The sequence below is a fragment of the Rhinoraja longicauda genome, chromosome 1, assembly GCF_053455715.1.
Source record: "Rhinoraja longicauda isolate Sanriku21f chromosome 1, sRhiLon1.1, whole genome shotgun sequence".
NCBI classification, from domain to species: Eukaryota; Metazoa; Chordata; class Chondrichthyes; order Rajiformes; family Arhynchobatidae; genus Rhinoraja; species Rhinoraja longicauda.
In genome coordinates, this window is record NC_135953.1 from 88,581,133 (window position 1) to 88,597,272 (window position 16,140).

At 39.0% G+C, this 16,140-nt stretch overlaps 1 protein-coding gene across 3 annotated transcripts in view; it reads left to right on the plus strand.

Moving 5' to 3' along the window:
* The window catches only part of wdfy3 (WD repeat and FYVE domain containing 3), a 271,504-nt gene that overhangs the window by 245,443 nt on the left and 9,921 nt on the right, over positions 1 to 16,140 (plus strand). For all 3 annotated transcript variants that reach the window (XM_078402045.1, XM_078402054.1, XM_078402063.1), the window contains 6 exons: positions 871 to 1,029; positions 2,803 to 2,982; positions 4,220 to 4,402; positions 6,918 to 7,020; positions 9,193 to 9,525; positions 15,052 to 15,163. In XM_078402045.1, the coding sequence (XP_078258171.1) occupies positions 871 to 1,029; positions 2,803 to 2,982; positions 4,220 to 4,402; positions 6,918 to 7,020; positions 9,193 to 9,525; positions 15,052 to 15,163 (1,070 nt within the window). The remainder of the gene's footprint in view (positions 1 to 870; positions 1,030 to 2,802; positions 2,983 to 4,219; positions 4,403 to 6,917; positions 7,021 to 9,192; positions 9,526 to 15,051; positions 15,164 to 16,140) is intronic.

Genomic DNA, 16,140 nt, shown 5'->3' on the forward strand with positions numbered 1-16,140 from the left:
TAATTATATTCTTTATAATTATTTTTTTACGACAAGCTAAAAATACTGAAGGCTATATGTTACATTGTTTAATTGAATATTGTTGCATAACTGTGAATGGAAGCGATTGCTTGTGAATTTAAGTGGCCACCCGCAGTTGAAGTACCAGCTGTATTCTAAAGAGACAATGGTGTCTAATTACTCTGGGGAAATGACATGTAAACAGGGTTTTTTTGCCCACAGTGTTTAAATACAAGAGGGTTTTTATTTCTGCTTGTCAATTTTCATAGTAACTTTCAAGTGGTTCTCTATAGTTCCCAATTGAAATTGCTATGTAATCAATTGGGCGAATGTAATTCAAATAGTGTTCCCTAATTTATCTCTTGCTCATATCCATGTTGTGTTATGCATTATAGGAGAACTACCTGTACAGGGAATATTAATTGTTGGTTAAAATGATATAAGCATACTTTCAAAAGTGTCTTCTTTAAAAGAATGAATTTGCATTATGTAGTTAAACAGAACACCTTGGAGACAGTCAACAGATTAGGCAGCAACTGAGGAAGGAAAAACATAATGAATTTTCATCAGCATTTATATGGAACCACACATCAATTTGTCCTTGGTTTGTCAGAGAGTCATACATCACGGAAATAGGTTCTTCGGCCCACCAAGTATGTGCTGAACATCAACCATCTAATCCCATTTTTGGCTTCATGTAGCCATCAATTCTCCCCTGATTCCAGCACTCCCCTTCCTGCTATATTAATGCTGGAGTACTAATGGTCTTTTAATATGCAAAAACATTTGATTTGAATAATTTAATTTACATTTGTCTTTGTTTCATGTTTAAAGCAATAGACTGTGAGATAATTTCTTTCTTTTTCATAGGCCTTCATAGTGTATGAATGCTTAAGTGAATGGGGACAGATTTTCTGCGCAATTTGTCCAAACCCCAAATTGGTTGTCACAGGAGGAACAAGTACTGCAATCTGCGTTTGGGAAATGGGTACCTCCAAGGAAAAAGCCAAGACTCTGACTCTGAAACAGGTGCGTTTGAGTTCATGAAAAGTGAAAATATCTGTAGGTAAATAGAAAAAAAAGACTAGTATTTTATACATCTCTAACATCTTTTCCAACGGACAGCATCTCTAACAAGCAACTGATGCTGAATATTACTCACAGGAATGTTAGTCTCTGGAATGAGACAAGACCCACAATTTTTTGACTTAACACGTGACGCAGAGACAATTATGCTGCCTTTGAAAATATTGTGCATAAATGTCTTACTTCAAGTCGTAGATGGAGTATTGCAGAGTGGAAATTGCTTCCCAATGAATTCTCTTCTCAGAAATTGGATTGGTATTCATCGTCTCTATGTATTTATCAACAACCACTCAATATTGCCTCATCCTCACTGAAAACTGAAGGAAAATTGAACAGCTTCACAGTGGGTCTTTAAAATCCAGTTGATAGTACAGGGCCACCATTGATTTTCTGGCTCCCTAGGTTCCAGAGCCTTGCCGTATTATCTGTTTTGCCGGACCAATGAGGTCACGGCCTTGGGGAGCCGAGATACCGGCCTGCAAAGTTGGCTGCGATAGTCAGCCTTGGGTACAGATCAACTGGCTTCAGCCATGCCTGAGTACCAGTGCCCCGGTCGCAAGGGTCAAATTAGAACTGCCAAACGGCCTTGGCGGTCTCGATGAGATTGAGATGGTCTGCCTCACCCGGCCTAGGCCCCACATTTTCGGGGGGACTTCCGAGGGGGATTTCAAGTGCATTCTCGTAATTTTGACCAGATTAAAGGAGGTGCCAGACCACCAGTTGCCGAAAATTGGTGGTGGACCTGTATCATATTATGATAAAGAACATGGAGACCTTTAGTTAGGGTCACTCCAAATGTAAATGTATGCAGACCTCCATAGAAAATACCTTTGTAACTTTGTCGGTGCCAACATGTGATTACACTTGTGTACTGCCGAGGTTGTATGCAAAATAAAGTTTTCCACTGTACTAGGTACATGTGACATTAAATTATCATTAAATTATCATTCATTCAGATTGCTGGTAAAGAGAGGGGTGGCTGGAATGAAACCTGGCAAGTGATAGTTGGATAAAGGTGACCAGGGTACCAGCCACTAGTACTTGCATTTTCTTTTTAATCTTTGTTTCTTCTTAACAAGACAATGTTCTATATTAAACTTGTATCCATTGTATCATCGACCTACTTTTATATGTCATTTGTCAGCACCTCAAAATAATTGTATCATTTCATGTTGACGATCTCTAATCAGCTAACTCAATTAACGCAAATTATACCAATAGTTTCAGTGACTTTATACAAAGTGCATACATAACTTTTATGTCAACAAACTCTATTTGAAAATGGGTTCATATAAATTAGTTTCACAGAGGAACAAAAAAGGCAGACAGAAGGAAAAACTATTTAAAAGTCCAAGTAATTTGTGAACCTTTGTTGGTAAAAAATTTAAGAAAATATTCAGCTACACCATCTGTAGAGAGAAGTACCATGCATTCAAGAGAGAGCTAGATAGTGCTCTTAAGGATAGCGGAGTCAGGGGGTATGGGGAGAAGGCAGGAATGGGGTACTGATTGAGAATGATCAGCCATGATCACGTTGAATGGCGGTGCTGGCTCGAAGGGCCGAATGGCCTCCTCCTGCACCTATTGTCTATATTCCAAGCTGATGAGCTTTTGAACTGACTGATTAATTTCTGAGGAAAGAGAAATGGTTAATTCAGTTAAATTGCTGCAAATTCTAACACAATGTAAAACCAATAATATCTAATTTTACTTTAGGCACTCCACGGGCACACTGATGCAGTCACTTGTTTAACCGCTTCATCAGCCTATCACATAATTGTCAGTGGATCACGAGATCGAACATGTATTATTTGGGATTTGAATAAGCTGTCCTTTGTCACCCAGCTGCGAGGCCACAGGGCACCAGTGTCTGCTTTGTGTATTAATGAATTAACGGTAAGTACTAGAACACTATCCCCATCTTGTTAAAATATTGTAAACAGTGGTAAGTAGTCAACACCTTCAAGATTAATTTAAGTTGCTGTCTTTGTGCATTCTTTTCCCATTGTGTTATAAAATGGATATCTTCACTTTTAGAAGCAAAGATAAATCAATAAAAATGCATTTATTTGAAATGCTAGAAGAATTGTAATTTATATTCAAAGTATTACGCTGCTATAACTGAAATCTGCATGCATTGTTAAAGGATCTTTATTGGGTTTTTAAAGATTTAAATGCTTTTATCTGAAATTTTAATAATTCTTTCTTGGGATACGGTATTATTGAGAAGGCCAGCATTTATTGTTCATGGATATAGGAGACTGCATATAGTGGGATCTGAAGGAACTCTGTGGATCGATCATCATCAATGGAGTGAAATGAACAGTTGAAGTTTTGGGTTAGGATCCTTCATCAAAACTGAAAGAGGGAGAAAGTCAGTATAAAGAGGGAAGGGTGGAGCAAGAGCTGGTAAGTGGAAGGTGGGGACTCGTTGATCGGCAGATGGAGTTAGGTGGGGGAGGGAAGGGTGGAGATAGTGACAGGCTGGGAGGTGTTATGTGGAGGTAACAAAGGGCTGCAGACGATGGAATCTGATTGGAAGGGAAGGTGAAGCATGGATCCAAATACGGGAAGTAAGGTGAGAAGATGGGAACAGTTGGTGGGAGGGATGCAGTACAAGGAGTGTGTGGCTGATGGATTGTGGAGTGGGTGGGGGAGGGAGAATAAAAGGTGAAATTATGCCAGTTAGAAGTAAGGGTGAGTGTGAGACAATTAGGGTAGATCAGAAGGAGAGTGAAAGCGGCAGAGGGGTTTACAATTTACTCAAATTCAGCGTCCTTGTCGTTGGCTTGTAGACGACAAGGGTGAAAGATGAGCTGCTGCGTGACCCCATCCTGGCAGTGGAGAAGGTGATAGCTTCTCCACAGACCGTCAAGTGTGGGAATGAGAGGAGGAATTAAAATGGCAAGCAACCGGGAGCTCCAGATAGCAATGGTAGAGTGCAGATGTTTGGTAAATTGATGGCTGTTCATCCTTAATTGTTCTGGAATAGATTAATTAATAATAGTTGTGCCTTTTTATGTTATTTAAAGGAATTTGAAGATCTGCTTTTAAAGTAAAATAATTGTAATATGTGATTGTAATATTTTCCCTTTCAGTAAAAATCGTTCTGATTCTACTTAATTTTAAATAGGGAGATATTGTTTCTTGTGCTGGGACATACATTCAAGTGTGGAACATCAATGGGAATCCAGTGGTAAACGTGAATACGTTTACAGGACGCAGTCAGCAGATTCTATGTTGCTGTGTATCTGAGATGAATGAATGGGACACACAGAACGTTATAATCACAGGACATTCAGATGGTGTGGTCAGGGTAGGTAATCTGTTGTGTTTCAGTTCAAATGCTTTTTCTCCTAAATTTAAAATTGCATAGGTTTCTTTACATCTATGACATTTGGAACTATCTACCTCCCGGTTCTCCACGGGCACTCTATCCTACTATAACCTTATGCATGTTTATATTTTTCTTTACCTCAGCTTCTCACTCCGTACCTCCCTTTCAGCTTTCAAATCTTCCATTACATTTTCTCCCTTTACTATTTCTTGAATGTTTTTTTCCCTTTGTACGTTCCACCGAGAAAAGCCATAGCCAGCAATATCTACCCAGTCAAGAATATTCTTCACATGTTTTTTGTTTGCCACCTTTAAATGGAGTAAGGGTCATCTGCAGCTGTTGCCATCAGAGGTCAGATGGGATAAAACTACACATGCTAGGAAACGGAAATATGATTGGAAAATGCTGGAAGGACAGGTCAGACAGCACCTGCAGAAAGAGCAATAGAGTTACAGTTTCACGTTGAAGATCAGAACCTGGAAGAAGTTCTGACAAAGGATCTTTGAGTTGAAATGTTAATATAGTTTCTCTTGTCACATTTGTTGCCTGATCTACTAGTGTTCACAGCATTTTCTCTTTTGATTCCTTCCATTCAAAATTGTTTATAATACAAGAATATATTGAACTCTTCCAACTCTCACATTTTCCATAATGATTCTGTATTTTAGTACACTGCCTGAGTCAAGTCTTCCTATCATCTACTGTACCCTTTTAGTGCTGACAATATATTGATGTTTGCTTGTTACTAATTCACAAACTTACATAATTTCATGATTTTATGTACACTTCATTAATCTTCTCTGTGACCGTCTGCATGCTAAATACAGTGCTAGTTTTAAAAAGTTTTTCACCATAATTAGTTTATTACATCTCTGTTCAAATCTTGCTCAAAGGCTCAGCTGTCACCAAAACAGCACTCACAACTAGTGATAAATACCAATTAAGGTCTCATGGAAATTATTTTACATTTAATGCCTCAATGGATCAAACCTAGGCCTGGACTTCCCCCAAATGTTTTCACAAAAAAAAAGACAATCTGGATACAAGCCTTTAAAAAAATGTTTGAGTAAGTGAGTTCCAGTCATGGCATCAGTTGTTCAAGTTACCTTGATCTTTACATTCATCCACAATTTCTTTCATGTGAACAAATCACAAAACGTTGTCTATCTGCACTTGTTTAGAAGGTGCATTATCAATGTCAACAATTTTTCAGTTGCAACCAAGAAGCCATTTTTGTGAGTAATTGTAACTTTAAATAGTTTATCCTTACTGAGACATGGTTTGCACTTACTGTTGCTGTGAATAGACTTTTACAACAAAAGTTTAAATTTGAAACATCCAGAAGATTCTTTAATTGCAATTCCAAAACATCAGCCATGATCACATTGAATGGCGGTGCTGGCTCGAAGGGTGGAATGGCCTCCTCCTGCACCTATTGTCTATTGGAGTATTGTGTGGGAATATTTTTTTAATTAGTTAAAACTTTAATTGTCATAATTAAATGAGAAATATATTATACTATCGCAGGTACTATCACAACACTTACAAAACATTTAGACCATAAAGGATAGGTTTAGAGAGATACCGATGGGTGGCACTAGTTGGGACTAATGTAGATGGAACATGTTGGTCAATGTGGCAAGTTGGGTCGAAGGACCTGTTTTCACTATGACTATAATGTTTGTTCATTTTATTTGCTATGATTCTAAAAGTTAAACTGATAAAAAATTGTTTAAATTTGACTTTTTTTCCAATATGACTTGGTGTAAAATTTGAGACATGTTGATATTGTTAAAGTAAACATTTGAGAACTGCATTTGTGGGTCTAATATGCAGGTTGTCCCCAAAGAGAAATCAGAGGTTTTGAATTTCTATTTGCTCCATTGAAGTTTCTTTCTCCCTGAATCCATGCTCTTTAAATTTGCCTCCCCTAAATCTCATTATCCTCTTCTGCACCTGAAGCATTGCCATACAATTTAGATTTCCATTTTATGTTTGAGATTTTTACATTTATCTTTATATTAACAATTCTCTCACTGATTACCTGTGTAAGTCGTTTAATTTCCACAGCAGATTCTAGGGGGGATATCATTCATTATAGGTTGCTCCAGCACATAGAAGTTATGGATATATACCAAACAAGTTCATTTTGACAGCATCAATTTTCAATTAATTGATGAAAAGGAATATTGAAATCATTGGTACAAAATAATTTTACAACACATTAAATCTGGTCCATCAATCCAGGATTCTAATTTCCAAGATTGCTTGGCTACAGTTTGAGTAAACACTTTATCTGGCAAATTACTTAAATAGTACATGTTGTATGATAATTAATAATTTATTTGATATTAAAAATTGCAAAATGACTGTTTATGACTCAGCATGCAAGAATGTTATGATGATCTCAATGAAATGTTTAATACAGTTTGTTTTTATATTATCAATCTTTATCAATTAAATTTTGTTAATCTGAACATTCTTATTTTCTCAGTTTTGGAGAATGGAGTTTCTGCAGGTTCCAGAAACTCCAGTTCCTGAGGAGACCAGCAAACTTGCAGAAAACGTGCAAGAACCCTCTGACAATGCACAGATAGGTGAGAGTACATAATGTTATACATTATGAATACCCCTGTAAATGATAAACACAACACCAACTCCCACTTGTATAGTAAACTGATGATACCAGTTTTCTGGAGATCTTTGAATCCTCAGTTTTTGGTCTATGCACAAATGTTTTGTTTTGAATGAGTGATTTATTATGAAACACTTTAAAATACATTTATTAATTCTATAGTGAGCCTGATCTGCTTTTAGTTTTGTAAAATAACTTTGAGTTTAGTTTAGAGAGAGAGCATGGAAACAGGCCCTTCGGCCTACCGAGTCCACCCTGACTGCTGATCACCCATTCACACAAGTTCTATGTTATCTGTCTTTCTCATCCAATCCCTATACATTAGGGGTAATTTATGGAGGGCAATTCATTTACAAACCCACACATCTTGGAGATGTGAGAGGAAACTGGAACACCCATGGAACAGTGTGGACTCCTGAGGTCATCTGTTGCCGGCCCTGTTTTGTTCTGGCCTTAACTCCAGTCCCCTTCTCCCCTATCTTTCAGTCTGAAGAAGGGTTCCAATCTGAAACATCACCTATTCCTTTTCTCCAGAGATGCTGCCTGACCCGCTGAGTAACTCCAGCATTTTGTGTCTATCTTTGGTATAAACCAGCATCTGCAGTTCCTTCCTTCCTACACAGTGTAGAACTGTTCCTATTATGAAGATTTGATAGAATCCAACAAGCTGTATACCAGATTAACCAGCAGAGTTCAAAGATGGAGAATTATTGCATGGAAAACATTACTGGATTGATATCATTAGCCAAAATCAGAGGAAATGGTTTTGAGTCCTAATAGTCTGTAATAATATACACTGATGACCCAAAACATTATGACCACCTGCTTAACATGCTGTTGGTCCTCCGTGTGCTGCCAAAACAGCGCCGACCCGCCGAGGCATGGACTCTACAAGACCCCTGAAGGTGTCCTGTGGTATCTGGCACCAAAATGTTAGCAGCAGATCCTTCAAGTCCTGTAAGTTGCGAGGTGGAGCCGCCCTGGATCGGACTGGTCGATCCAGCACATCCCACAGATGCTCAATCGGATTGAGATCTGGAGAATTTGGAGGCCAGGGCAACACCCTGAACACTTCATCATGTTCCTCAAACCATTCCCGAACAATGTGTGCAGTGTGGCAGGGCGCATTATCCTGCTGAAAGAGGCCACTGCCATCAGGGAATACCATTGCCATGAAGGGGTATACCTGGTCTGCAACGATGTTTAGGTAGGTGACACGTGTCAAATTGATGTCCACATGAATGGCCAGACCCAGGGTTTCCCAGCAGAATATTGCCCAGAGCATCCTGGTGCCATCACTTCCCCAGGTAAATAGCGCACACGTACACGGCCATCCAAGTGATCTAAAAGAAAACGGAACTCATCGGACCAGGCGACCTTCCACTGCTCCAAGGTCCAGTTCCGACGCTCGCATGCCCAATGTAGGCGCTTTCAATGGTGGACAGGGCTCATCATGGGCACTCTGACTGGGCTGTGGCTACGCAGCCCCATACGCAGCAGGGTGCGATGCACTGTGTGTTGTGACACATTCCTCCCGTGACCACCATTAAATTTTTCTATAACTTGTGCCACAGTAGACCTTCTGTCGGTTCGGACCAGACGGGATAGCCTTTGTTGCCCTCGCGCATCGATGAGCCTTGGGCGCCCAACACCCTGTCGCCGGTTTGTGGGTTGTCCCTCCTCGGACCCCTGTCGGTAGGTACTCACCACTGCTGACCGGGAGCGCCCCAAAAGCCTTGCCGTTTCAGAGATGCTTTGACCCAGTCATCTAGCCAAAACAATTTGGCCCTTGTCAAAGTCGCTCAGGTCTTTACACCTGCCCATTGCTCCTGCATCCAACACATCAACTTTCAAGAACTGACAGTTCACTTGCTGCCTAATATATCCCATCCCTTGACAGGTGCCATTGTAACAGGTAACGTTATTCACTTCACCTGTCAGTGGTCGTAATGTTTTGGCTCAATGGTGTATTTGAAAGTAAATTACAATTTTAGGTGCAATCAACCTAATTCGTTGGAAATAAGGCTTAAAAAAAAAATGCAGCTGGACAAATTAGAAAGCAAGTGCCTAATTTCTTTCCACCACAGTGACATTGAGAGCAATATTGAATGTTCGATTTATTTTTGTAATTTAGATGGGGATGCCCAGGATGAAGATAGCAGTGATTCTGACTTGGAGGACCAGAGCATCCAAGATCTAAAACCGAAGCAAAGTTTATCTGGATCTACAGCACACAGAACAAAGAGCACACGAGTAGCCTGGTGTGTAGAAGGCGAAGAATCTAAACGTTGGGCAGATCAACTTAGCCTGGATGAGAAAGATGGGTTTGTCTTTGTAAATTATTCAGAAGGCCAGCATAAACTTCATTCACAATCTCAACAGCAGCCTCAAGTTCAAAGTCATATGCAACAACCCCATCACCAGTCATTGCAGAATGAAATAAGACGTCATAACCAGCTAAGACAAGGTAACTGGTTTGCAGTATACTCCATTTAAAAATAAGCTGATTTCACTAAATTGCTAGTCATAATTTCTGTTTCACCTATACCACTTGTTTTGCAAACTATTGTTTTCGTCTTAATGTTTAAAAAAAAATTGATCTCATTATTTACCAACACAAAGAAAGGCATAATGTGCTGGAGTAACTGAGCAGGTCAGGCAGCATCTCTGGAGAATGTGGATAGGTGACATTTCAGGTCAGGAACCTTAGCTCTTATGGCTAATGGATTCAAGGGATATGGGGAGAAAGCAGGAACATGGTACTGATTTTGGATGAGGGGCCGAATGGCCTACCCCTGCAGCTATTTTCTTTGTTTCTTCAGACTGTTCGCGGGGGGGACTGGGGTGACTGGCAGATTGTTAGACCAAGGCCACGGATGAAACGATACAGTGCCCTCCATAATGTTTGGGACAAAGACCCATCATTTATTTATTTGCCTCTATACTTCACAATTTGAGATTTGTAATAGAAAAAAAATCATGTGCACGTTGTCAGATTTTAATAAAGGCCATTTTTATACATTTTGGTTTCACCATGTTCAAATTATGCAGTGTTAACCCATAGTCCTCCCATTTCAGGGCACCATAATGTTTGGGACACAGCAATGTCATGTAAATGAAAGTAGTCATGTTTAGTATTTTGTTGCATATCCTTTGCATGCAATGACTGCTTGAAGTCTGCGATTCATGGACGTCACCAGTTACTGGGTATCTTCTCTGCCAGGCCTGTATTGCAGCCATCTTTAGCTTATGCTTGTTTTGGGGGCTAGTCCTCTTCAGTTTTCTCTTCAGCATATAAAAGGCATGCTCAATTGAGTTCAGATTGGGTGATTAACGGCCACTCAAAAATTGACCATTTTTTAGCTTTGAAAAAATCCTTTGTTGCTTTAGCAGTATGTTTGGGATCATTGGCTTGCTGTAGAATGAACCGTCGGCCAATGAGTTTTGAGGTATTTGTTGAACTTGAGTAGATGGGATGTGTCTGTACACTTCAGAATTAATTATGCTACTACCATCAGCAGTTGTATCATCAATGAAGATAAGTGAGCCAGTACATTCAGCAGCCATTATACCCCCACCACCGTGTTTCACAGATGAGGTGGTATGCTTTGGATCTTGGGCAGTTCCTTCTCTCCTCCATACTTTGCTCTTGCCATCACTCTAATATAAATTCATCTTCGTCTCATCTATCCACAAGACCTTTTTCCAGAACCGTGGTTGCTCTTTTAAGTACTTTTTGGCAGCTGTAACCTGGCCATCCTATTTTTGCAGCTAACCAGTGTTTGCATCTTGCAGTGTAGCCTCTGTATTTCTGTTCATGAAGTCTTCTGCAGACAGTGGTCATTGACAAATCCACACCCAACTCCTGAAAATTGTTTCTGATCTATCGGACAGTTGTTTGGGGATTTTTCCTTAATATAGAAAGAATTCTGTCATCAGCTGTGGAGGTCTTCCTTGGCCTGCCAGTCCCTTTGCAATTAGCTCACCAGTGCTCTCTTCTTAATGATGTTCCAAACGGTTGATTTTGGTAAGCCTAAGGTTTGGCTGATGTCTCTAACAGTTTTATTCTTGTTTCTCAGTCTCATAATGGCTTCTTTGAATTTCATTGGCACAACTTTGGTCCTCATGTTGATAAACAGCAATAAATGTTTCCAAAGGTGATGGAAAGACTGGAGGAAAGACGAGGTGCTGAGAGCTCTCTTACACCTGCATTAAGGAGGCAATTAAACACACCTGAGCAATTATAAACACCTGTGAAGTCATGTGTCCCAAACATTATGGGGCCCTGAAATTGGGGGGACTATTGGATAAACACAGCGGTTATTTCTACATGGTGAAACCAAAATGTATAAAAAATACCCTTTAATAAAATCTGACAATGTGCTCTTTAACCACATGTGATTTTTTTCCAATTACAAATCTCAAATTGTGGATTAAAGAGGCAAATAAATAAATGATGGGTCTTTCTCCCAATCATTATGGTGGGCACTAAGTGTAACCCTGAAAAGGATAAAGAGTTGTGAATAGTTAAGCGCGGAGATAGAAAAGTTGTGGAGGGGAGAAACTGATGCAAGATTAGCCAGGGTTAAAGGAAGGGGAGTTGGGGGGGGGAGAGGGAGAGCAGGAATCAGGGGAGCGAGGCTTCTCAGTGACAGTCAAAGTATGATTCAGCTAATAAATATCAATATTATTTTAGCATTCTTATCAGTGAACCAAGTGAAAAACTATAAAATGGATACTTTGTCTTGCTATTTCAGATCTTAGTGGGAAGCATAAAATATTATCCGCATAAAAGAGTACATAGTACCAAAGTTTGAATTAGTGTTGATGCAAATATTCAAAATGCAGATGATGCAGTTTTGGAATTGTGTAGTCAAACATGAAATGAATGGCACTAACGTGTATTTTCAAATACATTATGTGCATTCTTAATTTTGATTGTTAATCTTACTAATGATGTGATACCTGCTATAAAATATTTAAAAATGGTACAGAGTGAGGTGCAAATTGAACATTAGGAAGGGTGTAACAAGTTCATGAAAGGATAAGACAGGCTGCATTAATGACCTATGTGGGAAAACGTGAGGTTTTGCACTTTAGTAGAAGAACATAAAAACACTAGAAATACTGAGAAATCAATGAATGTTGGATGATGAGAAACAAAGTAAAGATGCAGATACACCAAATACTTTAGAAAGCAAGAGGTTTCACCCTCTTTATTACGTGCAAGCTTTCTTGAGGCTGTCTTGCTTATATTATACAAGGTTTGATGATTACACATCAGAAGAACACTATTTTTGGACTTTGCCTTTGGGATAGTGAATATTTGATTTTTTTAAATGTAATGTATTCACTTTTCGGAATCGTTGATGTCACTAGCAAAGCCCGCACTTTCGCCCATTCCTAACAGACCGTGAGAAGTGGTGATGAGCCATCTTCTTGAACTACTGCAGTCTCTCTGAGGAAGTAATCGCATTATGCATGTGGATAGGAACTTTGGAATTTAGTCCCATTGACATCGAAGAATATATATGTGCAAATGGTATTCCCATGCTCCTGAAACTGTTGTCCTCCTTGGTAATGATTGCACATTAGGCAAGCATCCACACATTTTGTGAATGGTTCACACTGCAGTCACTGTGCACTGATGATGGAAGGAATGTTAGGATAGTGGATATGGTTCTTCCTAAACAGAGAGTCTTCCTCACATGAAATTTGGACTATTATTTGGGCTGTATGGAATTATGTCACTTACTGCTGGATACACAGCTTGTGACTTGTTCTTGTTGTCCTGGTATTTATGCATCTAGTCCAGTTAAGTTTCGTGTTATAGCAAATGCCATCCTCACCAAGGGTTCGAAGTATTAATCTGAAACTTTGGAAAATAAGAGTTCCAGGTCACTTCAACAAAAAATTCTACTGTAAGAATGCAAAGAAAATAACTAGTAAAACCTATTTGGCAACTTAAACTAACATCTTTCAATGGAAATCTCAGCTGTTCAATAAATCTGTGCTGTAACAAAATCATGTAATTTGATTTGCTTACTGGCGAACTTGAGATTTTTCTTGATTTACTATTTCTATCAGAACATTTATGACTGGCTTAAAGGGGGACATTTTGACACATTTCTTCATACGTTACCTTCTGTTCTATTTTGCAAAAGGTCTTATTTTATGGCTACCATAGAGTACAGTATTTTAATTAACTGTTGTCTCATTTAAATTTGGAGTGTTAAGTGAGTTGCTTTTTCTTCTCGAAATTCTTAAAGATCAAATTATCTTTGCCAAACCCATAACAATCTCTGTAATGTCTACCTAACTGCACAGTATACATAGTACACCCACGCTAGTGTAATGCAATAAATCCTTTGTGGCAAGATATGGTGTTTCACAAAAGGAAAGATGTTATTTATATATGTTTTGAACCTTATTGTCAGAACTTTGCTGATGAGGTGATATTGAAGGAAGAAATAGAAATGACAGCACAGTAAGCATAATGGAACTGAAAGTTATTTTATGAGTGGAGTCTAAGTTTGAATCAAATCCAGCCTTACCATTTCTCTATTTATGTTAAGAATCATTGGGGTGGTTTCCAGAATAGAAAATTACCCATCATCTGACACTGAAGTTTTTAATTAGTAATGGACCAAATGTCTCGTATTGAAGCAAAACAATGTCAAATGTGAAGCAGGGGTTACATTCTTTTCAGAACATTATACAGGATGCTCTACTCTGGATTTTTTATTCAAGATGAAATAACATCTCTTCATGTTGGTAAAGTACATAGAGTAAAATTATTTCCATTGATTAAAGAATTGAGGGAAGATCATATGAAACTTAGAGCGGAGTATTTTATAAATTAAGAAATGCAGCTATTTAACAAATACGATGGAATTTGCTTCCTTCAATATCTTGAGCAATGCATTCCAAATCTCAGCAACATTTTGTGTGAAAAAATCTCAAAATACTGATAAAGATTTGGAGCTCCATTGGTGCAAATTTGTTCATTTAAAATGCAGAATCTAAACCGCCTACCCTTGGTTTTGCATTATGTGAAGAGGCGGAAGACGCTGGGTGGATTTCCTTGAAGCTGAGTAATTGAAGGGGTGTTTTATAGAACCTACTGGACCAAGTGGACCCGTTGGGCCTAAACCTCCCCTGTATTGGTGCAGCACCCTCTCCTTCCCCCCCCCCCCCCCCCCCACCGTCTCCCCTCCCCATTCCCCTCTCCCCCCTTCCCTCCCCCCCACTCCATCCCCCTCAACCCCCCCCTATCCTCCCCATCCCCCCCCCCCCATCCCTCCCTAGGAGATAGATTTAAACTTTAAAATGTGAATATCTTAAAAAATATAACACCAATTTCAATGAAACTTCTTCCATTAGCACCAAAAGGACGACGGTGAGTAAGGTTGGCCGAAAATTGTCGCGCTATCGTGTACCATTTTGGTTGTAGTTCAGGAACAAACAAACAAACAAACAAGAGTTTTAGTATATAGATAGATGTAGGTAGAATGAATGTTTTGATGATCTTTTGTCTACCCTGTGGATCAGTAACTGGGTATCGCAAATGTTAAAATAATTTGCCAAGGCACTGGTCAGGTTTTTTCAATGACCAAGATTGAGATTTGGAATACATTGCACAAGACGGTAGAGGAAGTAAATTCTACAGTATTTTTCTTAAAAAGGAATTGAACAATGCCTGAAGAGAAATAATGTGTGGTATTACAATTTGTGAAAAAAGATGGGATGTGTGAGACTAAATTGATCTTTTTTTTTATTTTTAAAAGGGCCACTATAGACAATCTTAGCCAAATGATGTTATTTGCTTATATATTTATTATCTTCAGTAGTGCAGTAAATGTACTGCAATAGATATTGCAGTAGATATCTGCAACTCATTTAATAATTATAAATAAAGCACATAGTCCATGCTATGATACATAGCTTATTTTTAATTTTCAAATCATGCAAGTGGTTTTCTTTTTGATTCCAGGATACAGATGGGAGCGACAGTTGGTGTTCCGAAGCAAGTTAACTATGCATACTGCATTTGATCGAAAAGACAACTGTCATCCTTCAGAAGTCACTGCATTAGGCATTTCAAAGTGAGTGCTGTTAGTGAATCGAATCTATTTAAAGGAAATATCTTTTAAAGATAGTATTCCAAAATGTTCCATGAGCAAGACTTTAGATCTATACCACCCATGGGTTTCTCGCCACTGAAGCCTCTGTAGATGTGGAGGGCTATTGAGATTCACTGTCCAAACCTACTCTGGGTAAGTTCAGATAGGCAGATACTGTGTCCAGTTGTATTCTGTCCACAAGAGCAACCTTGAACTTATTTTTTGTTTCCTCTGTAATTCCCCAACCCACTCCAGCTCCCACTCAGACTTATCTGTCTTTGTCCTCCTGCATTGTTTAAATGAGACCCAACGTAAACATGAATAACCTTGTGTTCCATCTGGGAATGTTGCTGACTTAATACCTGAGCATCAACTTCAACGGCTTCAGGTATCTCAGTTTGTAGGTACCAGAACGGGCTGATATGTTGTACATTATCCATCTGTAATATCAGGTTAGATTTTACACCTCCACTAGCATGGCCTGACTTGCTGGGCTTTGCTTACATTGAAGTTTAGATTTCTTTGTTTCTACCCTCTTCCTCCAGCCTCCCTCGTTGACGTAGCTTACAAATCTGGTGCATTTGTGCAACTGTTCTTGCGTTACCAATATGTTCCCATTATGGCTAAACTTAATGTAGTAACTGAAGGTTTTTTCTTATTTTACTAAAATCTGTTTGAGAAGTAAAATGGTGATCTGCATTGCTAACAAACAAAGATGCTAGTCCTGCAGTTTTGACTGTCGAATTTGCTGAATTGCACATAAACCTATCCAAGCTGTCATGCTGAAATAGTAATCAAATCTTACTACGCCATCTTTTAAATAGGACAAAAGGTGAAACACATTATTATTCGACCAAAAAGAAGATTTAAATGTATCCTCCAAAATGGGCCTTCCCTGAGTGAAGGGAGAGGATGAAAGGTATTGAAAATTCCAGAATGTGGAAGAGGAGGAATTCAGA